At 25.9% G+C, this 23825-nt stretch overlaps 1 protein-coding gene across 2 annotated transcripts in view; it reads left to right on the forward strand.

Annotated features, from left to right (window-relative positions):
* LOC113559206 (alpha-tocopherol transfer protein-like) overlaps nucleotides 1-12292 on the forward strand; it is a 28045-nt gene extending 15753 nt beyond the window's left edge. For both annotated transcript variants that reach the window (XM_026964834.1, XM_026964840.1), the window contains 6 exons: nucleotides 5898-6081; nucleotides 7436-7595; nucleotides 9294-9549; nucleotides 11272-11382; nucleotides 11481-11583; nucleotides 11928-12292. In XM_026964834.1, the coding sequence (XP_026820635.1) occupies nucleotides 5949-6081; nucleotides 7436-7595; nucleotides 9294-9549; nucleotides 11272-11382; nucleotides 11481-11583; nucleotides 11928-12082 (918 nt within the window). In that variant the 5' untranslated portion in view covers nucleotides 5898-5948 and the 3' untranslated portion in view covers nucleotides 12083-12292. The remainder of the gene's footprint in view (nucleotides 1-5897; nucleotides 6082-7435; nucleotides 7596-9293; nucleotides 9550-11271; nucleotides 11383-11480; nucleotides 11584-11927) is intronic.
* Nucleotides 12293-23825: the final 11533 nt, after the last annotated feature.

Here is a 23825-nt window from a genome sequence, read left to right on the forward strand (position 1 = left end):
TTGGTACCGATAAATCAACAGCTATCGATGTAGGTTATAAGTTTTAACGTCATATTATGTACACCGTGAGATATCCCGTCAGCATTTTGTTGTCTATGCCATATGAAGTTGAAGAGAATGACGTTGTTACGTCGTCCTGCGAATATCCCACAAAAAAAGTACGCCGTGATATTAAGTTTTTTTTTTTCATTGGGTAGTTTGAATACAAAATATCTGTCCGAGCGTTTCAATATAACAACAAAAAGTTAGATACGATCGGTCGAAAAACTGTAGCGTACTTACATAATATAATATATGAGTATTTTTACGCTTTTGTTCTAAAACATTTTAAGTTTAATTTTAATTATCAAATGTGTATATTATTAAGTAAATCATCATCATCCATAGCACAGTAATTAATATGGTATGAAAACAAACAACATTTTTAAAAATATGACCAATCTGTTTAACAAAATAAATAAGCAATTAAATAAGTTAACATCGTGTTTTTCACTCGTTTAATTCATAATAGATCAAAGAATTTATTTGTTTTGAACAATTGAACATAAAACAATAATATTGCGTTTTACAATATTATAATATGCTGGAAGTAGAAGAGTGTATAATTTATTTTAATTATACACTCTTCCACTTAAATTGTAAAGATGCTGTGATAAATTAATCAAATGTTATTGTTGTCTAAGAATAATACATTTAGTCGTTATATACATTGATTTATTTTATGGCACACATTTCTGAGAGCGCTGAAATGCTTCAAAAATTCCATACACTAAGTTTTTAATATTTATAATACGTCATGGTATGGTAATACGAGTATATTTAAGATTAATTTAATATTTAAAAATGTATGAATTGTCTTTATAAACGAAGTGGTAAAAGTTACATTTTAATAAAACTATTGCAAAAACAAAAAATAAAATAAAATAATAAATACATGTTATAGATATAATTTAATTTAATCATAAATATTATATATATATATATATATTTTTAAAGATCAGGCTATTGAAAAATCAATTAATTTTAAATATTTAAGTTATTGTTGTTTAAAAAACTTATATAAATTATTATTATTATAATATACATACATGTTTTTAAGTTTTTCGCGAGTAATGTATCATGTATGTCAATTATTTAGAATTTTTATGATAATCTTAAAAATTAGTGTTAATAAACTAATACTTATTTTATTATATGTTTAAATTTTTAGTAGATGGGTTCTTGGTTTTGTTATAACATTCATTTATTGTTGTGTCTATCTGATATAGGCATATGTTACAGAGTGAGTAATAAGAAAAATGCTTTTATATATATATACGTCGGTTTTTATTCACATAGGTGGGCCATAGATGTACGTATAATAATAAACACAATATTGATAAATCTGTATAAGATACATGTATATAAAACATATTATTGTGTAATGTTAATACTATATTGTATCAACATTTTATAACTATAGGTATAACGTAAAATTTTAATATACCTATACTCGTATATTTTTCTTATGATAGCTTATACATATTCTTACTAATATCAACTATCAAGTTTTCATAATGACATATTAGCAACACATAATTTAAATAATAGTTGTGTTAGGCAGTTACGGTTCCTATTTTTAGTGAAATAGGTATAATTAATAATTACCTAACATAACCTAACCTAGGTAGGATAGTTAAATATATATGCAAAATATTCTAAACATTATTTTCCGAGGGGTAATTTGTTTAGTACATAAAATAATTTTAAAAGATAAAACTTATTTGAAATTTTTTTTATAACTTTTTTTATTTTTAGAGAACTTTTATCATTCATTATTTTATGTATTATTTATATTAGTTATACGTATTATGTTTTTGTTTATACATAATATATTAGATAAAAACAACAGTCAGGGAAATAAAATTGTGGTCATGTGATGTTATATCTATATGATATATAAATAAGTCGTTTATTTACGACTTGCATTAAACGTAAATCGTAATAACTTAAAATTACTATTGTGTAGTACAATACGATACTAATAAACAAATAATGTAAATACATTTTTAATCAACACTATGTAAAAATATTTTTTAAGAACATTGATTTAAGTTTTGTTATACTATAAATGCATTTAATCGTATTTTTTTTTTCTAATAAATAATTATATTTTCACAGTTAATATAATAATAAATATATTCTATTTCAGATATATGATAATATATACTTGTATATGTTTATTAATATAAAAGTACAGGCATTTTTTTAGTGATTATTGAAGCAGTGTAAACAATTAATGACGATAAACATTCCTAAGCATTCGATGCAGAAAATAAAGCAGCTTTTAAAATAAATATGTTTTTAAGCAAGTTTTATTTTATTTTATTTTTTTCGCTTTTTTTTCTAATCGTTCGTAGGTTAGTTTAATCGATAAATCGTAACTTTAGTGTATTTACGGGGGAAGGATATGTGCGGATAGATCCCCTTCTGGTCTTTTTTTTACTGATAGGTTTAATAATTTCGTACAAATATTACAGAAATACAGAATACAATTATTGAAAAAGCTACATTTTTTTATAATATTGAAATATTAAGAATTTGGAAATATTATGGTTGATGCCCGTAGTCAGTCAATACACGACTTACTGCTAAATATTATGTATATGATTGAAAACAATTCGTATTGTAAATCGTAAAATTCGGTCAGTCTTCATTATTGTCAATAACGATCCGGCTATTATCATGCTTTTAATAATAAGCGTTTAGTTGCTATTTCAAAACATATCGCATTGCGAAGGCATGTATATATAAATAGGCATTCTAAACAATAATTTCTAATAATTAAATGGAAATATGGAATAAAAATAATAATCAAACATATAAACACTAAAAACAATTTATTACTTATTTTTATAATATTTATTATTGCATTAGTTTATTTTTAATCCAGAATAATAATTTACTACTCATTAAAGTTAAACACTTGCGGCTTCGCGCTAGTTCCAGTGCCGAACAACCACCTAGGTAAACTAGGCAGTTGCTTAGCGGCCTTTACCTTCCCAGGGCCCAGGCTCCCAGCCAAGTACCAAAAAAGGGCTCTTCTTTAGTAGCTATATAATATACCTAATACTATATTTTTTCGTGCAGCAAAAAAAATATCAATTTTTTTTTGTCTTAACAAATGTTAATAATAAGAACCTCGATAAGTTCTTATTACCTATTATTAAGTAAATCTTTACTTAAACAATTAAATAATACGTTTACTATCGAAAATAAAGTAATTATAACAATTATTTATAATAATGATGCATCGGTATAGTCTTACACTGACAGTTTACCAATTGCGCCTTAAATTACTTGTTTATATACTAATTGCGTTCTAAATATTTTAGGGTCGATAGATCAATTGCGCTCTATAAATTTTAGGGTCGATACATCATACATGTATTGGTGCACTAATTGTGTTCAAAATATTTTACAATATCGTCAATAGCTAAGGAAAATGTTTTAGTTAGTTATAATTATTACATAATAAATGAAAACAATAACCAATTATTTTGTGAGTATTAATACATAATCTAATGTAATATAAATAATTTTTTTTTGCATTTTACAAGTTATTTTATGATCATCAATTATTCAAAATTAATTACCAGTTTACAGTTATTTTACATTATAATTCGTTTCATAAATTTACCGATATTGTTATAAAATATACTATACCCACTACCTAGTCACACCAGTAATCGATTGTTCAACAAATAAGTTTTAATTTTTAAGCACTTTATATGTTATATTCGCGAAATTAGTATACTCATCCTAAATTATAAATAGCGCAATTGGTGTATTGATCCTAAACAAAAATTTTGTGTTAGGCGCAAATTGGTCCTTACACTAGGGCTCCGTTGTGGTTTAATTGACTTATAAACAAATTAATATTTAAAAAAAGTCAAATTAAGTTTAATTATTTTTAATATAGAAATGAAATAAAATGCATTTTTACAAAAATTATCTTTTATCAATAAAAAATAATAATTGCTAACAAATCCTAACCATAAATGTAGGTGAATTTACGTGGTAAATGAATAATATAACATAATGTTATGAATTTATTAATATAATATATTAAATATATTTCCAACGAGAAAAAATATTACGAGAGACATAATTGGGCGGGAAAGTAACATGGCTTAGATGTTATATTTTAAGGTCACTATCGTCGACTTTTCTCGTAATCCAGGGTCAGTGTTCGAATGAATATAATTTGGTTGCGTCACCATCAGAGTACATAATATTATGTTTCCCTTATGCCGAAAGTAGTGACCGTCGGCGTACTAGTCAGTCATAGGCGCTCGGCTGCTGATGCTAGATTCATTTCCACCCACTCACTACTACCTTCGATGTCACTCACATCCATCATGGTGTGATAAAAACCTGTACTTCCGTGTAAAGTGACGTCGTCATCCTGGTTGTCGTTATCAATCTAAAGTCTGAATAATATTGCTCATATCCGACTATGTCCGTCCAATTTTGTGTCGTATAGAAACTTCTCACGCAGACTCAAAAATTGTTTCCATCTTGTTTCCAGTCAATTAATGCCGATAACTGCAGTATATAGACCTTCTTATCGATAAATCTAAAAGCTGCTTACAATATTTTCTGTTCAGTGTAATTGACTTCCCGTCAATCGTGGACAAGTCACGTACAGTGTCTTTTTTTATAATAGTTATTTCTTTGATTTTTAAAAAAAAAAAATTTATTTAAAAACTATTTTATTTTACAGAAAACTACATAGATTATTTGATTAAACATTGCTTTGTCGAATAATTATGATTTTATAAGCACGTTCATCTTGAGATCTGAAATGAAAGTGACGTTGTTTTTATTGTTTTCTTATGATTTAAAATTGTTTGCTAGGTATTCAAGACACCATATAATATAACATAAAACAAATAGGTACCTACTGATATAAAATAAAATAGATTCTTTTTTCAAATAGACAATAGTATCGTTGTATATTATGATGTGTATTCAATCGTTAAAATTTTATATTTTTTCCCCTGTGTCGACGGATAAATTTAGTCGTCCTACCCTCTTACTACAATACATTTTATCAGTGTGGACAAAATCATTCTCAGATATAAATATGTACATGAATGTTAGGTTATAATTTAATAATAATTATTATTACTATTGACAGTCAAGGAAGAGGACTTAATCTTCATTAATTAATGAGATGGTATTAAAAAATAATTATAATAACAAGTTCTACTGGTCTAGTCTTAATTGTTTGAGAAATAATCGTTTACACCTAATATAACTGCGTAATAATTTCTATAAACCTAAAGTGTTTATAATAATATATTATGGTATGCATGCAACAATGTAACATACATTCGGATAAGTATTTTTCATTTTTTTTCCATTATAGACATTTATATCTATTTGTATTTTATTATGTATTCTGTATAGGAGGTACCTATACAGTACCTATACACATTATAGTTTACATAACAAATGGTATATAATAATATGAAGAAGTATTTAATTATAAACATCGTTTTTTTACATTGATTATTGTGCCTTAGGCTTATGAGTTGTAAAAACAAAAATATTAAACAAATCTGCTATGCATCAAGGACAGATGCGACGATTAACCAAGTTTTCTTTGATACCAAAATCAATAATATATATTATTATTGAATACAAATTGTATCAAATGTTTTGTGGTAGAACTTATTGCGTAATAATGTAATATTATATGATTTCTTCACACGTAGCTATTAAATATTTTGTATAATAATATTGTAGGCTACAACGTTAGCTAAGTTACTATTGAAACACAGCATGTCAGCATGGCATATATACAATACTATAAAATTATAAAACTATCGTTTATTTAATGGTATTCATAGGAACAATTAATTACCGACTATTCAGAGAATTCAAAAGTACTTGTAAGAACAATGATTGTACCACTTACCGATGTTCAGCTGAAAGAGATTCAAAACTTTTGTCCAAGATCAAAGGTCGAGATTGATCAAGATGTAGACATCGTAAGACACTGGTTAAATAAACAACCACATCTACCCAAAACAAGTAAGTACCAAGTTTACAGTAATATCGATTTTAACTTATTCGACATCTTAACACGGGGATAACAAACCACATTAAATCGAAGAGGCTAATTTATAATAGAAATGAGTGAAGAGAGATTACCAGAAACTAAAAAAAAATCAATCTTAGGATTAATTACTGAAAAATTAATCTGAATGTCTCATTGTATTGTACGTTTAGTGATATTTTTTCAAGTTATCGTCACGATAATTTATAATATAAACTAGTTCTGTGGTGTATTACTACGTAATAATAGTATATTTATAAAAAATGGATTACTCATATTATCTTTAATATAATATTATTATTATTATCATAGTTATATTGCGAGGATAAGTAAATTTAATACGAATAGTGCATAAATTAACCGGTTAGTAGTCGTAATATAAGTTAAAAGGCATAATAGATAAATACTACGGAACTCTATACAACACGAATGACGAATGTATTTTGATTATATGATCAACATTCGAGTTTATTTATAGATATATATATATTGTAGTTAGATATATTTATATGGCTATATATATATATATATATATAAAATAATAAATAGGTATAAATAAAGCAGACGCAGAAGGTTATTCTAAAGTATTTCTTTGACAAAAAGTGTCGTTTGTAAATTATGAAAATATTATATTATGTGAATTTATTTATACATGATACGGCTTGAAATTTTTACAAGTGTTATATCGTATGTGGCTTTAAAAACTAATTTGGTATGAAACAAAATAATAATTATTAATACATTTTTTATGTTTTTTTTTTTGGGGGGGGGGGAGGGGCGTCAGAATAAACATAAATTTATGTTCCATTCAGCGCGTACATTATTGCAATATTAATCCACCACAGACAAATATATAATATTAAATCGAGAATCGAGTTACAGCACTTAAAGACCACACAGTCGTCATACTTGTTGTCATACGTAGGACCATATATAATCAATTATCTGTACATAGAAATTAAAAATTAAAAATGACTAAACTTGATATGTCTAAATAAATGGTTAATGCAACAAAATAAGAACTTTCAAATGAAATTACTTTCATAATTTTAAATACTAATATTAATGTTATCCCATAATTTAATTTTAATTGCTTGCATATCATATTTTATAGTTTTTAATCTTTCTTTATCTAGATACCTATATGTAAATAATAAGTATCAAACTAATATTAAGAAAATTATTTATTAGATAAGTATTCATGCTCGTGGGACCCATTACTCTGTTGAAAAATAAATAATAAAATAATATATGAATTTAAATATCCTAAATTACGGATTATTAACATAATTATAAATAAAAAATTTAATTCTTTATTTTTGTTTTCAGGCGATGAATTCATAAAAAAAGTTTTATTTAGCTTGAAATATCGCACGGAAAAAGTCAAAACTGTGATTGATAATTACTATACTGTTAAAGAATTATTTCCTCAAATTTATGGAGACCTAGATCCAACATCAGAAACTTTTAGAAAACACGTAGAAGCTGTGTAAGTAGATAGTATCGCATAATATTTCATAATAAATGACATATAATATTATTACCTATTTGTTTATAAGTATAATATATTATTAATTAATAACAAAAATACTTAACTAATAGGAGCAGGTATGTATTTTCTTATGTATTTTAAATCACATAGGTATAGATAGTAGGTATTATAGTTATATTTTTTAATTATATTAAAAAGTATGAACTAAAAATCTTTGTATTTTGTGATCTAGGTACTAAATAAGCGTTAAAAGAATAAAAATAATATCTACTTATAAGTTTTTTGAACTTCGTTATTGTATGAAATGTATTATTTTAGTTTGCAACAACAAACTCATACTCCAGTTACATTAACTCGCGCAGAACGTCTATTGTTCTTTTTTTTTTATACACAAATTATTGTATCAATCACGATGTATGTGTGTCTATTACTCAAAACAACGAAAGGAACGTTAATTATTGTAACCCAAAGTAAAAGTAAAAACTGATAATTAATAAACAAAGATAGATTCTCAATTTGGTTTATCTGTATATTATATTATTATAACTTATACATTTATTATTTCAAATACATCTATTAATTATATTTACTGAACTCACTATTGAATATATTATGTATTTCTTATTAAATTAAACAATTTTAAGCCATATTAAAAATATATATAATATAATAAATCTATAAAAAAGTACAGTTATAAATTAATAACGAATACATGCTTTCATAAATTTAGTCATTCTAAAATCCACTTAAAAAAAAAAAAAATAATTAATCGCTCGATCTACATTAGCTTTCAATAATGCATTGCAACTATTTCAAATTATAAAATTCATAAAACTGAACTTTTATGAGGATTTACCACTGACAATATTGTACCATTTAAATATGAGAGATACTATTATAAAGTTATAATAATTTGAAGATGTTATATTATATTTTGTACGAAATATAATATATATCTACATATTATATACAAATTAACTAGTAGGTAAGTAAACGGTAATTGAATAGTTTATCGGGATTCTTAGAAAAATATTTATTTATTTATTCACACGTCATTATAGCAGTAAGTTATATTTTTTATTAACAATTATTATAATTAACAGTGTGAATGTATTATAGACATTTAATTTATTATATAAATTATAATATTATTATACATCATACAATAGTATTTTTTTTTAATGATTGTTCTATAATTATTTTTCATTACATCAAAATGAAATAAGTTTGAAACTTAAAATAATTTACTTGTTGAATCTCTCGATTTTCTCGTTTAACAGATCACACGAATGAAAAAAAGAGTTTTTAATTTTGACCTCCTTAAGTACCAACAAAATTTATTTTCCTTTTCAAATTGGGGCTGAAGTCAAAAATCAAAGCACTATTACTAGTATTACTACTCCAAACGTGACGACAGACACAAAAAAAAAAAAAAGCACATAATCGTAAAATCAATAAATTTATCATTCCGCTCAGAATCTAAAAATATTAATTACTGCAGTGTAAAAGAACACGGAACAAATTGTATTTACTATTTTATTTTTAAATTAGTAGATTTTAAGCAAAATATGTTTATAGTTAATTAGTTTATATGATAAATATTAAATTGTATAACTTGTCGAAAAGCAAAAGCTATATGAATTTAAATTTATATAAAATATAACTTTTTAATTCGTCGTTTTTATTTAATTATAGTTACATGTTTCCATTGCCTAAACTCACGGCGGACTTCCACAGAGTGCTCTGTTACCGGATGGCGACAACAGATGCGAAAGAGTTTTGTCCTGATAGTCAATTAAAACGCAATGAAATGATGTGGAATTGGTTGTTTGATGAAGACGCATTGACATTAGGAGATATTTGGATATTCGATTTAACAAATATGGAGTCCATGGCTCAATGGGCGCATTTCAATCTCAGTTTTATGAAAAAAATTCTTAAAATAAATATGGTAATTTTGTTTATTGATTATTAAAACATTATAATATATCACAATCGCAGACAATACATTTCGTTTGATAAAACAAAATAAAAACCTGAATGATAATTTAGCAAATTCTTAGGTCAGTATATACTAAGTTAAACATTATAATTCACTGACAATTATATATATATATTTCTTTTTAGATTCTGAACGGAGTGATAAACGTAATGGTTTTACAATGATGTGTGTTTTTATTTATTTATTTATTTATTTTGTGTCCGTTATCGATAGGGCTAGGGACTTTACGCCCTAAAAAATCTTAAAATATGCATGTATTTATGCCCTAAAGAATCTCTAAATATGCTATTAAAATATGCATTTAAAAAAAGTATATCTGTAATAAATAATAATAATATTTGTAGATATGATCCATAAATAGATAAATTTAATTACATAGATAAATTTAATAAATTATCTGAGATAATTATTTTATTTTATTCAGATTTGTTTTCATTTTACATCGAGTTTTAGTCTAAAATAAAATGTTTTAATTTTTTTAAAAAAAACAATTTAAATTTAATACATTTGTCTATTTTTAATATTGTACTAATTACCTTGAGAATTAAATTATATTTATTCATATAAATAATTGTCAAATATGCACTTATAATAAAATAAAAAATGGTCAAATATAAAAAATATGCAACATACATTTTAAATATAAACTCGTATTGCTATGAAACAAATTTCTATATTACTTAGCTAGGTTTTTAATGATTATTTAAAAACATGCTAACTCTTAGAAGTCCTAAGGCCTAGTCATCACGTTTCGGAGTAGTATTAGTGCTTTGATTTTTAACTTCAGCCCCAATTTGAAAAGGATCTAGTTGGTACTTTGGGGGTCAAAAGCAAAAAATATCTAGTAGTTTCCAAAAACGCCAGGAAAAACCAAAAAAGTAACGGAAAAACGGGAATTTTTACGCATAACCGGTTTTCAACAAAATCAATATTTTTACAATACATTTAGTGTAAAATTAAGTAAAATAAGAAGTACCTATTATGTTTGACATAAAACTATTTTAATTATATAATCATTATCGTCGATTGAAAAAAACATAGTGAGTGCTTTGTCACTAATAAGTTTAATCACGTATTATTTTCAATTTTTTTAATTTAAAAAAATTAAATAACTTAAAAACCTGTGTAACTTAATTTTAGTTACTTAATGTACATAACATGTTTTAAGGTTTTAAATAACTTATGGACACCACCAGTAAATTATGATTTTCCAATATTAAAAATAAACTCTAAAAGAAACCTGAAATCTAATAAATTATTTTAGAGCCGTTTTAATGCAAGATCTATAAAGAAGATCTTTATAGATTTTGGTCTTAATGGACTCACAATGCTATTAATCCATGGAGATGTGCCTCTAACAGCTGAGAAAGTGGTGGACGATCTGGCAAAAAAGCCCAAAAAATTAGACTTTTTATTATAATGTAATGCCAATAAATATATAATTTTTTTAAATAGTATAAAATTTATAATTAGTATGACTACGGGGATGGGGGGGTAGAGCTCCCCACTTTTGTATTCTAGTAAATTTTCAGAGCCCCCCCTTTCCCATTGAAAATTCCTGAAAACGCCACTAGATGGATCAATATATTATTTTGTCTGTATGATATATGTAATTAATGGTTTAAAAGTTGTATTAGACATGTATATATTTATTATTGGATTTATTTTTAGGAAGCAAAACCAGTGAGGATCAAGCGAGTTCATTTTGTAAACATAACACCAATAGCTGAAACCTCGCTTAATTTTATAAAACACTTTTTCCCGCAAAAATACAAGGATAGAGTGAGTAAAATATAAGTCAATATTATTAAAATAATATATTCATTGTAGTGATTAAATTTTATGAAAATAGGAGACCTAAAATTTAACGTTTATTTCAGATCTTATTTAATGCAACTTTCGAAAGTCTACATGTCCTTTACCCAATTGATATGTTTCCAAACGAATGGGGTGGTAAAGCTGGAAATATGGCTGAACTAAGTCGTAAGTGCTTTACAAAACATAAATAAAATATTATCTTTGTCATTTTGTACATTTAAATTAAATTTCTTTGTATATCTAGCACCTTCCAATATGTGCTACTAAACTGTCTGTCAGAGACGTATTTAGGGGGAGGGTAGGGGGAATTGGGCCCCAAGCAGTAAGTTTTTAATTTTGGAGAGCATTTCGATATAATACGGTACCTAAGTTTTTCTTACCTGTGACGCAAAATGACTAAATACGTCTGTGCTGTCTGTACTTATATTATATGTGCCTACATAAAAAGTTTTGATAATATTTAATTTTTTAATAAATATTGCATTCATAAAAACATTTATTCATTACAGAAAGAATGCACGAAGAACTAATAAAACGTAGAAGTTGGTGCATTGCAATGGAAGGAATGAAAGCCGATTCTAGTAAGCGGATCGGTCAATCCAAGACAGCTGATAAGTCAATTCTGGGCATAGAAGGAAACTTCAAGAAACTTTGTTTCGATTAAACACGACGAGATGATAACTATTACCTATACGATTTTATATGTATAATAGGTACAGTGTACATTATGTTAAAAATCTAAATTTTAGTATTGCAATTATATTTGTACATGTGGTTTATGGTTAGGAAATCGGTGATCTAAATACAATAACAATGTATAATAATTTATTAGGTGGCTTAACTTTTTTTGTTTCCCTGTATTATTGTTTGAATATAGTACTGTACTTAAAATTTTTATTCTGATTTTATTGTTATACAGAGTTGTAAAATATGTAATTTAAAATATTAATAAAATAATGTTGAAAAACACTAAAATTATCGTTTCCTGTTTACAAAAAATAGGCAGATTTATTTAGAACGATTTCCAAGTTAAAATTATGTCAATTATTTTAACTTAATAAGTTACTTTGTTAATGTAGATATGTAGCGTGTTATCATTAAGTTAATTTTAAATTAAAGTATTAAGATCATAATGTTTCTTTTTTCCTCATTTGTATTGGGTATTTTAACAATATCAGGCATAATATTTGATAAAAAACCAATTACTCTTTCAATTACATTAAAAAATGTTATTACATTACACTACAATTAAATACTTGAGCTGTGATTGTAAGATCGGTTTTATTACCAGCAAACCTAAAATAAAAATGTATTAAATTAATAAAAAAATACAAAGAACTAAATCTATATGTATATTTATTATTTACAGGAGCAGTCAAATGATTTTATGATGTTGTGGGGGGGAGGAGGATACGGCTGATTTTTTAACATACACTAATAGTTCATTAAAAATATAATTTATGGTTACGGTTACCATTTTATATATAAACATAAGTTATTATAAATATTGAAATAGGGTGATGGAGGAATCTAACTCTCATTTGACCACGTCTGTATATTTAGAATGGATCAAATATTCATATAATAAATGTACTTTCCATAGACGCGTATGTGCTTCGGCCGATAATGTTTTTTTCCTGCAGTACACTTCGGATAAAAATCACTTAATTCAAAATCAGAAATTATTTTGTACACCGTAACCCGGGAAAGTCTAAAATTCCTCTTAAACTAAAAAGATAAAATTTGAATCATTGATATCATTATTGTATTGACAATTTATTATCATTTATTACTGTACGTGTATAAATATTGTATTTTTGTTCTTCTTTTTCTCTCGTCGCCACCACGGCACGAATTAATTTATTCTGTATAACATTGCAGTCGCCGTGCGCTAGTGTAGCCACGACAATAGTTATTCGTATGTAATCAAATAAATATCAAGTGCTATCGCAGTATATCCGAGTAAGTATATTTTTTATTATTTGAAACATTAATTCTATCGAGTTTCATGATCTGGTACAGTCCGAAACAACCGCAACGAGCCATCCAAACGTAAGTACGCCAGCAACGCATTGAGTGTTGTGCGGGAGGCCGGTCTAGACGTCGAGACGATATTCAGGTGCAGTTGCCGCTTCCGTCAACGCCAACGGGCACGTGGAAGCTGATACAAAACAGTAGTTTTGAGTTAGCTTTTAGTGCCCCTTTTTCAATAGCGCCCTGTGGTCATTGCATCATACCGATTCGACCACCGGGACCCCATCCCCATTATTAAACTGCATCATCCCGTCTTCCCATTGTGTAAACTGTATCCACGCTCCTCGATTTATCCGTTTTTTCCTCGTGTCTCCGCCGCCGGTTCCGTGCCGCCCAATGTCACGACAATTAGATTGCCTATCTATTCTTTACCAGGCGCACCCTGACGGTTGCCTACACAACTCAGAGCCGGGCGCTCCGCCACGTTTTTCTACCCTACAGGTAGGTACATTATAGTATAGGGTGGCCAAATTGCGGCTCGCGGTCTTATTTACAAAAACCAAAATTTTTATTTTTTTTGCATACGTTTATGAAAAAAATTTCATATTTCGTAATTTGATATGTTTATCGGATGTTAGCTAATCTTTATTATTTTTGTGGTATAAAAGTACAGATTAGATAATTTGGATCTTGATATAATTGCATTAATATATGTGGCTCGCGTACACAGTCATAGCCCTGGTCTATAATATCATGTATGTAAAATATAATGTCATTATTATTAACAGTTTAAATATTTGTATCTTATGCTGGTTATATAACTTGGCTATACCACTGTCGATTTTTAATATCATCTACTATGTTTTATCCATAGGATGTTTGATATTTTTTTTGTTTTGCGAAGATATTTTCATTTTTTTTTCTCAAAGCGCCAATTGACTTACGAAATAATTGAAAAGCATTGGAAGTTAGAGTTTTTGGTACATTTGAATATCAATTTGTTAATATTTATTTATTACAATAAGTACTAAAATAATTTCTTATAAAAACTAAAATATAACATTACATTTATGCACTGTTTATTATAATATCTAATTATCGATATTGCAACAAAAAATAAAAAAAATATTAGCTATTACTTTTTTAATGTTATTATTATTAATTAAAAAAAAAAAACAATTAAATAGTAGATTCAAAATAAAAAGAATATCATATTTTTGATTTATTTATTTACTTCTTTTTTTTATCAAGAAAATATTACAATTTGTATTCATTAATACAATAAGTAAGTTTTTAGCACAAAATATAATATATTATATATTATATTATATTAAGAAGCTTAATGACATAACTTCAAAAAATTGTATTTTATTTATTTTTTACAATTTTTATTGCACTAAGTAGCTACTAAGAATTACTAAAAATTAGTGACAAAAACTGTTATTGATTTAAATTGAAAATATGTTAATAAATAGTACAATTAGACACACCACACACAAAACATAGAAAGAGATATTTAAAGAACTATTCTTTGATTTGATATACATTATATTTATAGTTAAAATTTCATTGCAATCATTGTTTTATTTTTTTTTTTAATTCAAATAATAAATTACATATAAAACTGATATGTCAAATATATTTATATATACAATATAAATCTATAATATTTATGACTTTTTTTTTTTAAGTATTAATAGTGTGCTGATATCCTAGTAAATTTAGAAATAAAGATAATCAACTTGGGACGCAAATCTACAATATTATTTGATGCTATTTACATATACAAATTAAAATAATAAAAAATAACCAAATTATTTTCAAAAGCTATCAATGGTTTCTTCATATAAGTCTATAATCAGCTGGATTTTATGGAAAAATAGTTTAATGGTCTATACTCGGAATGAGATGAGACATCGGTGGTGGCCCATTTTTGTTGGGTGGTAGTCAAACGACACCTGTTTGTCAACTTTATCAAGTCAACTACCTGTTCACCTGCTGTGTAGTAAAGTCAGGAATGTGCGCACCAAATTGGCTGCCGAGGTCTCTTCTCATTTTGAATAGACTGAATAGAGTAAACATTTATAAAATGAACAATGAGTATGGGTTGTTTGGAAAAGGCGATGTTCTCAAATGGCATACAACATAGTAACGGTGTATGTTTTGTAAAGACACGAGTACGGTGCGCTGCTTATTATACTCGTGTTTTTCGATTTAAATAAATTATTTATTGATATATTATGCCAGCCCCACGATTTTGTACCCGATATTCAAACTTCAATACCCATAACGCAGTCTTCACGTCTCTTTATACATCATAATTCATAATTATGTTTTTATAGAAATGTTCTTGAGATTGAGTACATTTTATAAATTATTATTTTTTTATATTATTTAATTTTTGATTATTGGAGTATTGTATTGTATATTTATGTTAATTCTTTCTGCTTCTTAACAAATTTCGAATACATCTTGGTAATATATCGAGCTCTCGTCTTGAACACCCTTATATAAAGTTGGTTTACAATAGAGTGGTGGTTATGATGGTCGTGACTCCGTTGACACAAGGGGCCTCGTATCGTTATTAATATTCTCGTTGCTAATTTTATAGATTTTGGTAAAGGTCTTATCACATACACTATAGGTAAACACGTTTTTGTTGAATAAAAAACACGATTAAAGATATCTTTAATCGCGATAAAAACCAAAAAACATTAAACGAACTTGTGAAACACCACTTTACCCTCCAACCGATTGTGCTGGATCTCTCGGGATCTTTAGGGTTTGCGAGTTTTCGCCAATCACCGTTATTTATAGGATCACATTTTTGTGGATATTATTGTTTGTATATATACTTGTTAATATTATTTATAGTTTACATATTAATTGTCCATTTACCTGATATTTTGGACCCAGTTATTTTTGCCAAAGTGAAAAACCCTAGCTGTTTTCTATTTTTTTGTTTTCAGTTTTTTTCCAAAAATTTAATTTAATTTTATCATTTGTGTCCGCACATAGACGTCTTCTAACGTTTTCCACCCGGATCTAACCTGAGTATTAACGCGTATACCACTGATATATTATGTAGGTGGTTCCACTAGCCTTTCTCTGATAATTGTTGTAGTTAATTTTTGTTATGTTATAGTCTAATTATTATATTATTATTATTATCGCGTCGGTACAAATAATATCATTATTGTTACCCAACGCGCCCGTTAACTCTCCGACGTTTCGTCACCGCACGCAGTCGCAAATACTTTTACAATGTTATAGTATAATTATTACAGTTGTTGTAATTGAACAGAATCACAATAATATTATAATGTGTACATGTATAAAGATATGTATCTGTCTGATGAGCTCGCGGGGTGTGACCAATTATTATCGTTTTATGAATGTTACGTTTTTCTTTTTTGTGGTCTGCGAGAAACGCGCGTTATGTATTATAACACAAATAATGATAATAATAATAATAATAATATATATAATATATATACCTATATAAGCAGAGGAGGAACTTAGATTTTTTTTGCCCGGAGAAAATATTAAAATTACGGCCAAAATAGACTAAGACTGAAATATCCTTCCCTACAATTGTTTTTTAATAATTGGAATTTAAATTACAAAAATATTACATACTTTTGACTTTTAAACACAAAATAATTTTAACTAATATAGTTAAAAATATCAAGCTAGTTCTTACTCATAGAATCGTATTACCTGCTACTAGTGCTACTTATGTTGCTGTAGTCAATTTGTACTATTTTTTTAAAATGCGTTTGTAATTTGTACCAAAATTAAAAACGATTATTTTTTTGATAATACCAACTTACAAGTTTCTATATCCTATTATAAATTTAGCTTAGCTTTTATTTATAAAATAGCTGAACTTATATTCTACGTATTGTTGTAAGCTTATATAAAATCGTATAATCATGAATATAAAAAGTCATTCGTGTCCATCTAGTCTTGACGTCAACAAGGATATCGAGAAATAATCGAATATTTCAAAATCGAATATTCAATAATCGAACAAATAAATAACCATTTTGGTGCAAATTACAAACTCCCACTTATGTTTCAATAGTTAAACTAAATAAAAGTTATTCTGATTTTTACACAGCTATTTGCTAATTATTAAAATTAATAATAACAAACTTAAATTAAATGAAAGAACGTTTTAATTGAAAAAAAAATGTTTATATAGAAATCTGATATTTAAAACAGCACGATAGTTGTACAGCATAAACACTTTAAAAAAATGTATATAACAATAATATTATTATTATATTTTTTATTCTATTATGAAATTTGGAATTTAATATAAAATATAGAATATTATTGTTTATATTAGGGCCCTTCGACAGTTGTGGGCCCGAAGCGGTTGCCCACCTTGCCTACCCGGTATTTACGCCACTGAGCATCAAATTGCCATCAATACATGCATAATTTCATTCAGAATCTTAAACATTTTAATATATACCAATATAATATGTATACTTTAACGATAACTTAAAAATATTTTTTTTTTTTATAAAAGGTCATTCACTGCTTATAAATTTAAAAATATAGCATAGTCTGGATGCATAATACCTATTATATAGTGTTTGAATATTGACAAAATGGCAATGCACTTTCGGATTTGTGAAAAATCTTTTATGACAAAAGTTGATGACATATTCAAACTGGTTTTAACTGTATTTTTTAGTAATAAATTATATGGTTCTGTGCGATAAATCACTACGGGCGAGAAGGCATTTATGGATTTATTTTAGTAGATTATTTCAGAAATTTCATTGGCGTTGTGACTCGCGAGTGTAACATACGTGTATACAGAGTGTAAAAAGAGTTGTGTTAACTCGTAAAGTATTATATGTCTGTGTATATAAAATAAACCGCTTACTCATAAATCAGAAGCGCCCTTTAAAATAAAATCAAAGAATATATTTTATTATACTTATAATTTTTAATCATATTTTTATATTATCGAATCTATCGTAATTGGGGCAACGACGGAGTATTTCATCGAGGATCAAGATAGTATGTTTCGATAAATATTGTTAACCAGTGACACGAATTAGTTAACGAGAGTAGGTATGAGACCTTGACCCGCAAGAGGATTCGTAGCACTGAAGTCTGGCCAAGTGCGTTATCTCATTACAATAATTTACACATCGGTACGACGCGCGACGTGCTGTAATGTGGTTATAGATCCAGCAGGTATATTTAGGTGTAATAGTATATTGGTAGGTGGTCTTATAGTTGTTTTTATCATTCAATCGGCGTTATTATGTAAACCATGTGTGTACAATAATGTTTCTGAATTATTTATTAGTGCCTAATATTAGTGCAAATTTTGGCATTTTTTTTAAGACGTATAATTTTCCACATAACAAAAATATTGAGGGAAAATCTTTCTTTAATATCTACGTATACTATTTTGGGAAAATGTATTTAAATTATACGTTCTAATACATTCTATTCTCTATTGTATGAACTAAAAACGATGTAAATTAAACTTAAGGACATTATTCGAAACTGGACTCTTTTAAATAAAGACTTATTTCGGTAAAAAACTAAGTTCTACTACTAAATGATCCTTTTGCTTTAAAAATCCTTTATTGTTCTTTAGTTTGTTCAAACCTTAAATATTGTCCACTAATTTGGATGAATAATACGATCAAACAAAATGATAATATTGAATTTGTACAAAATAACTTTTTGCGATTTATGTCTTTTAAATGCAACATAAGTATATAGGCCACTGCATGGTTCATATGACAATATTTTAAATTATTTTAATTTTATTCCGCTTAAAACTAGGCGCTTGTCACTTACAGTTGCTCTCAAAATGTCTCAATAAATTAATTTTTGGCCTGATTGATTGTCCAGATTTATTTTATTTAATCAACTTTAAAATTAATTCCTTTAACACCAGAAATCCTGAGCTTTTTTATCCTGTGTATTCTGATAAAAACTATATGTTAAATTGTCTAAACTGCTAATCTATAAATAATTGCAGGTAATAGTTACACTTTTAATTTTGACTAGTTAAGTTATTTTTTTTTTTTATATTATCTTACACCAGCTTATTTTATTGTATTTTATTAATTAACTTAATAGTTTTATAGTTATTATATATAAATTTTAAATTTTTGTATCTCTCATTATGTACTTATGTACTAGATCTATTTTATTATCAATTGTAATCTCTTATATTGCTGTAATTTAAACCATTTTGTATAAGGACTTCGTCCGCTTAATTATTTTAAATAAATAAAAAATATAATCCCTGAGACCCTGACTACCTGCTCACCACAGTTCAATTGTACATTTTCAATGGGTTATCTTATAGGCTTATAGTTATTGTAATTAATACTATAATAATTCGATGAGTGTATTAAGTATTATGAGCACATATTTTAGTATACCATTGACATTATAATAACTTACAATCCCGATGTTGAAGTTGAATATTCCCCTTAAACCGCTTCCGTCGTTATTTGAACGCCTGACGTGTAAAACTACAGCATTACTAAATGATAAAAATGTATTATACTGCATAATAATATTATGCATGTTATATATTTTGAATAAATATGATTTATGATCATTATTAAACAGAAATATTAAACATAGGTGAAAAAAGATAAAATAAAAAATATAAGCAATTATTACAAAATATAGAGTGAGTTGTGTAATTGTATTTGGTTTCATTTATCACCGTGAAAATAATTCTGTATTTAATTTTACTGACAAATATTATTAGTATAGAGACAGGTACATATAATAATTTATCCAAGGCATTGAAATCATTTTTGTTAGTTCTAATATTTTATCTTTTACTCGAATATTATAATAGACCATTATTGTAATGACTAATTTTGTAATTTTTTTTCATTCAGCCGATGTTTGTTTATGAATTTTGATTAAACTCTCTTTTGATATATTTCTTAGAGAATATAATTTGGCATTGATTCTAACAATTAGTCAATCATCTAAGGACATCGAAAATTGAGATATAAATTATTATATTTTTATAATGAAGTTTTTTTTTCATAATGGTTGTTAGTTATACAAGGGTGCGAAAATTATTATATTGAAATATTTTGAATTTTTATCTTCAAAGGAGTCTAGCGATGAATTTTAAATCCACATATTTATTTAGGTATAGGATTTACAACCGAGTTATATTTTTTTTAAAATTTATACAGTAATAAAAAAAAAAAAAACAATAATAAAATATCATTCTTATCGCACGTTATCGCATACTATAATATATTTGTATTTTGTATCATTCTATATCAATATATAACATTATACATACCTACATAAACACTACTTATTCCAAATAATTGAATAATCTAAGTTTATGTAATTTAATTAATTATATAATATTATATCACTATTCACGATAATATCTGCTTTACAACATTAATGTTGCTACACATAATGTGCGTATATAATATCTATAAATTATAATAATTATCTTAGCAACGGAATCATGTTAAAAAAAAAAAAGATTTAAAAAAATATAAAAATACACTTTATAATTTATAATAATATACATAATAATTAGAGCTAACTTCTGGTTTAAATATGATATAATATAATGTATATTATAATGTTTTTAAAACTTTTTTGAATATCAGTTATTATAAAGGTTATTGGTACCTATATATATATATATTACCTATTTTTTTAATGTTATTTTATACGATTTATACTGTATTATAAAGTGATTTTAATAGTCCGTATTTTCATCGTAAGGATCTAACACTTGTTGTGGTATTCTGGTTTTTTAAAATTATTTTTAACTTAGAGTGAGTTGTTGGTATTACGTATATGATCTTATTATTTGCCATATATACACATTTCTTTTTTTAAGATTTAACTATCACACTAGACATTTTTTATTTTTTTTAACATGATACCGTATGATAAGATAATTATTATATTAGATACGCATATTATATATAATTATCAACATTGACATTTTACAATCACTATACCACTTTTTATCTGAATAACCATTTCTGGGTGTACATTATTATCTTCACTATCAATAGTACTACCTATTAAATGCGAATCTATGTAAATTTGTTCGACCTTAAATTTAATATTTATTGGTAATGTTTTTTTTATATTTAAATCAATATATAAATTACTATTTTCTTCATTTTTAAAATTGATAGATAAAATTTCTTCAAAAAAAATATTGTCACTTTTTTCTTAAAATTAACTAAAAATTGTCCATTTTCAACACTCAAATTTTTCATTAATTGTTTAATGCTTAATTTATTTTCTGTATTTTATTATCGAAAATATGTGATTTATAATTCTTATATACGGAATTTCAACAGTTACAAAGAACTAATTATTTAATAAATTCTCCTGTAAATAGGAACCATATGTTAACAAATGATACCCAATCATAATTATTATATTATTACAGTTTATTATGTGAATTATGTTTTATTATTATTCATTAATTGTTAATGTTAAATTACATATCTGAATTATTCGCTTATGTTAAAACGCACCTTGCTATTATACTTATTTAAAATACTGTACTTAGCCTGTTTAAATTAATAAATAAATTATGTTAAATAAGTCATTTGATTATAAAAAGTTAATACCTAAATGGTTTTGATCTATATTTGTCCTAAAAGAAGAAGCGAAGTTTTTGGACATATCGAAATTAATGGCATCGTTAGCATTTAACGAGAATATGTTGTATATTACCCCGAATTTCTGATACCAACACAGTAGGTACACAGGCTTTAGTTATTGATACTATTAACTAAGCCTTAATAAGAAATCAATAGGTTTTTTTTGGTGTGTCACATTTGTAAATAGTTAATATTCGAATATTTTTTTTATTTCGTTTTAATAGTTTGTGGTTTTCCCTGATTGTAGATTTCTTGGTTTGATTTAATGTTTTTTTCTATATATATCTATATTGTTTTATTTGTATTTGAAATTGTTATAATAACTATTTATCTCATTAGCCATTGCCTGTTTTGTATTTGATTAGATTAGTAGATAATTGATAATTATATATTTAATAAATCGCATAATTATTTGTTCCACAGTTTAATTAATACGAGTATACTGTGTTTTTTGTATTGGATTTCTTTACAATATGGTATATGATTTTTAATTATTAATTTAGAAAAAGTTGTGTTAAAAGCATTAAAAGCATAAAACAATGAATATATACATCCGTCGGGTTTTAAAAATAATACAATTAATACTATTGTAGAGATTATGATTATTTACCTTAATTGTAGACATTACACAATTTCCTTTAAAACGAATTTAATACACGTTTTTCGTTAAAGTTGTATTAATGAATAAGAATTTTATTTCATGTACATTAATCAAGTCAGTCGTAATTATAATTATTGCTCATAAGAATCGAGAGAGATTAAGGAAATTTTGAAATAGACCATTTATTTTATAACTGGTCACTAAATATCTTAATGCGGCCGTGAAGAGAAATCATAATCACCAGATATTTTCTTTGAGTAATGTTATACTTATAATTTATATATTATTGTTCACTGTTATATACTATATAGTACATTAAATTAAAACGTAAATAGGAAGAATTTTCTAGGAAAAAAACTCATGAATAACATTTTTATTTTGTTGGTTTTTCTCATTTTAAGTAGTTTTTAATGACATTATTTTAACGATATGTATTCACATTAACAATAAACAGAGAGTTAGAGGTGTAGACATAATTTCTTAATGTATTGTTTTTGTATAGTCAAATTACCCTAAGTTCGAAATGTTAAATCATTGTCATGTAATAAATATGATTTATAAATGAAAGATGACAAAGATGAGTATTTTAAGGTGTTCACATTATTTTCAATGTAAGCCACGAGATAAAATATCATTATTAGTCGTTGATTAACGTGTTATATACTAATTTGTCTCGTCGAGAATATTCACTTAAATTATATTATTGTAATATTTGAATAATATAGTCGCCATAAATGTAGGCGAAGGTTTACTGTTTTAAATAGTGGTACCTATAGTTACTCCATAAATCTACCAAACTAATTGACTTAAAATTAAAATAGTCGTGGGCCGTGGTCGTCTCATCGTAGAATATACTCGTAGATGTAATGTAATGCTACTACTCAAATTGTTTTTTTTTTTATAAAATATAAAATACCAGTCTCTATTTCCAATCGTTACTACTATTGATACGGTAATTGCACCGGAACGTTTAATTGCTTCTATTGTGTTTATTGATGTCTAGAGTAGAAAAAATGAAAAAAATGATGAAACTATGCAATAAAAATCCTAATAAATTTAATTTAAATAGTAATTATTTTTTGATTTTTAATAAGCATTACAATTTACATACTTTTCTCAAATGTAAAACATATTGTACGAAATAATATGTTTTTTTATTG

Source organism: Rhopalosiphum maidis, chromosome 1 (genome assembly GCF_003676215.2).
Source record: "Rhopalosiphum maidis isolate BTI-1 chromosome 1, ASM367621v3, whole genome shotgun sequence".
NCBI lineage: Eukaryota > Metazoa > Arthropoda > Insecta > Hemiptera > Aphididae > Rhopalosiphum > Rhopalosiphum maidis.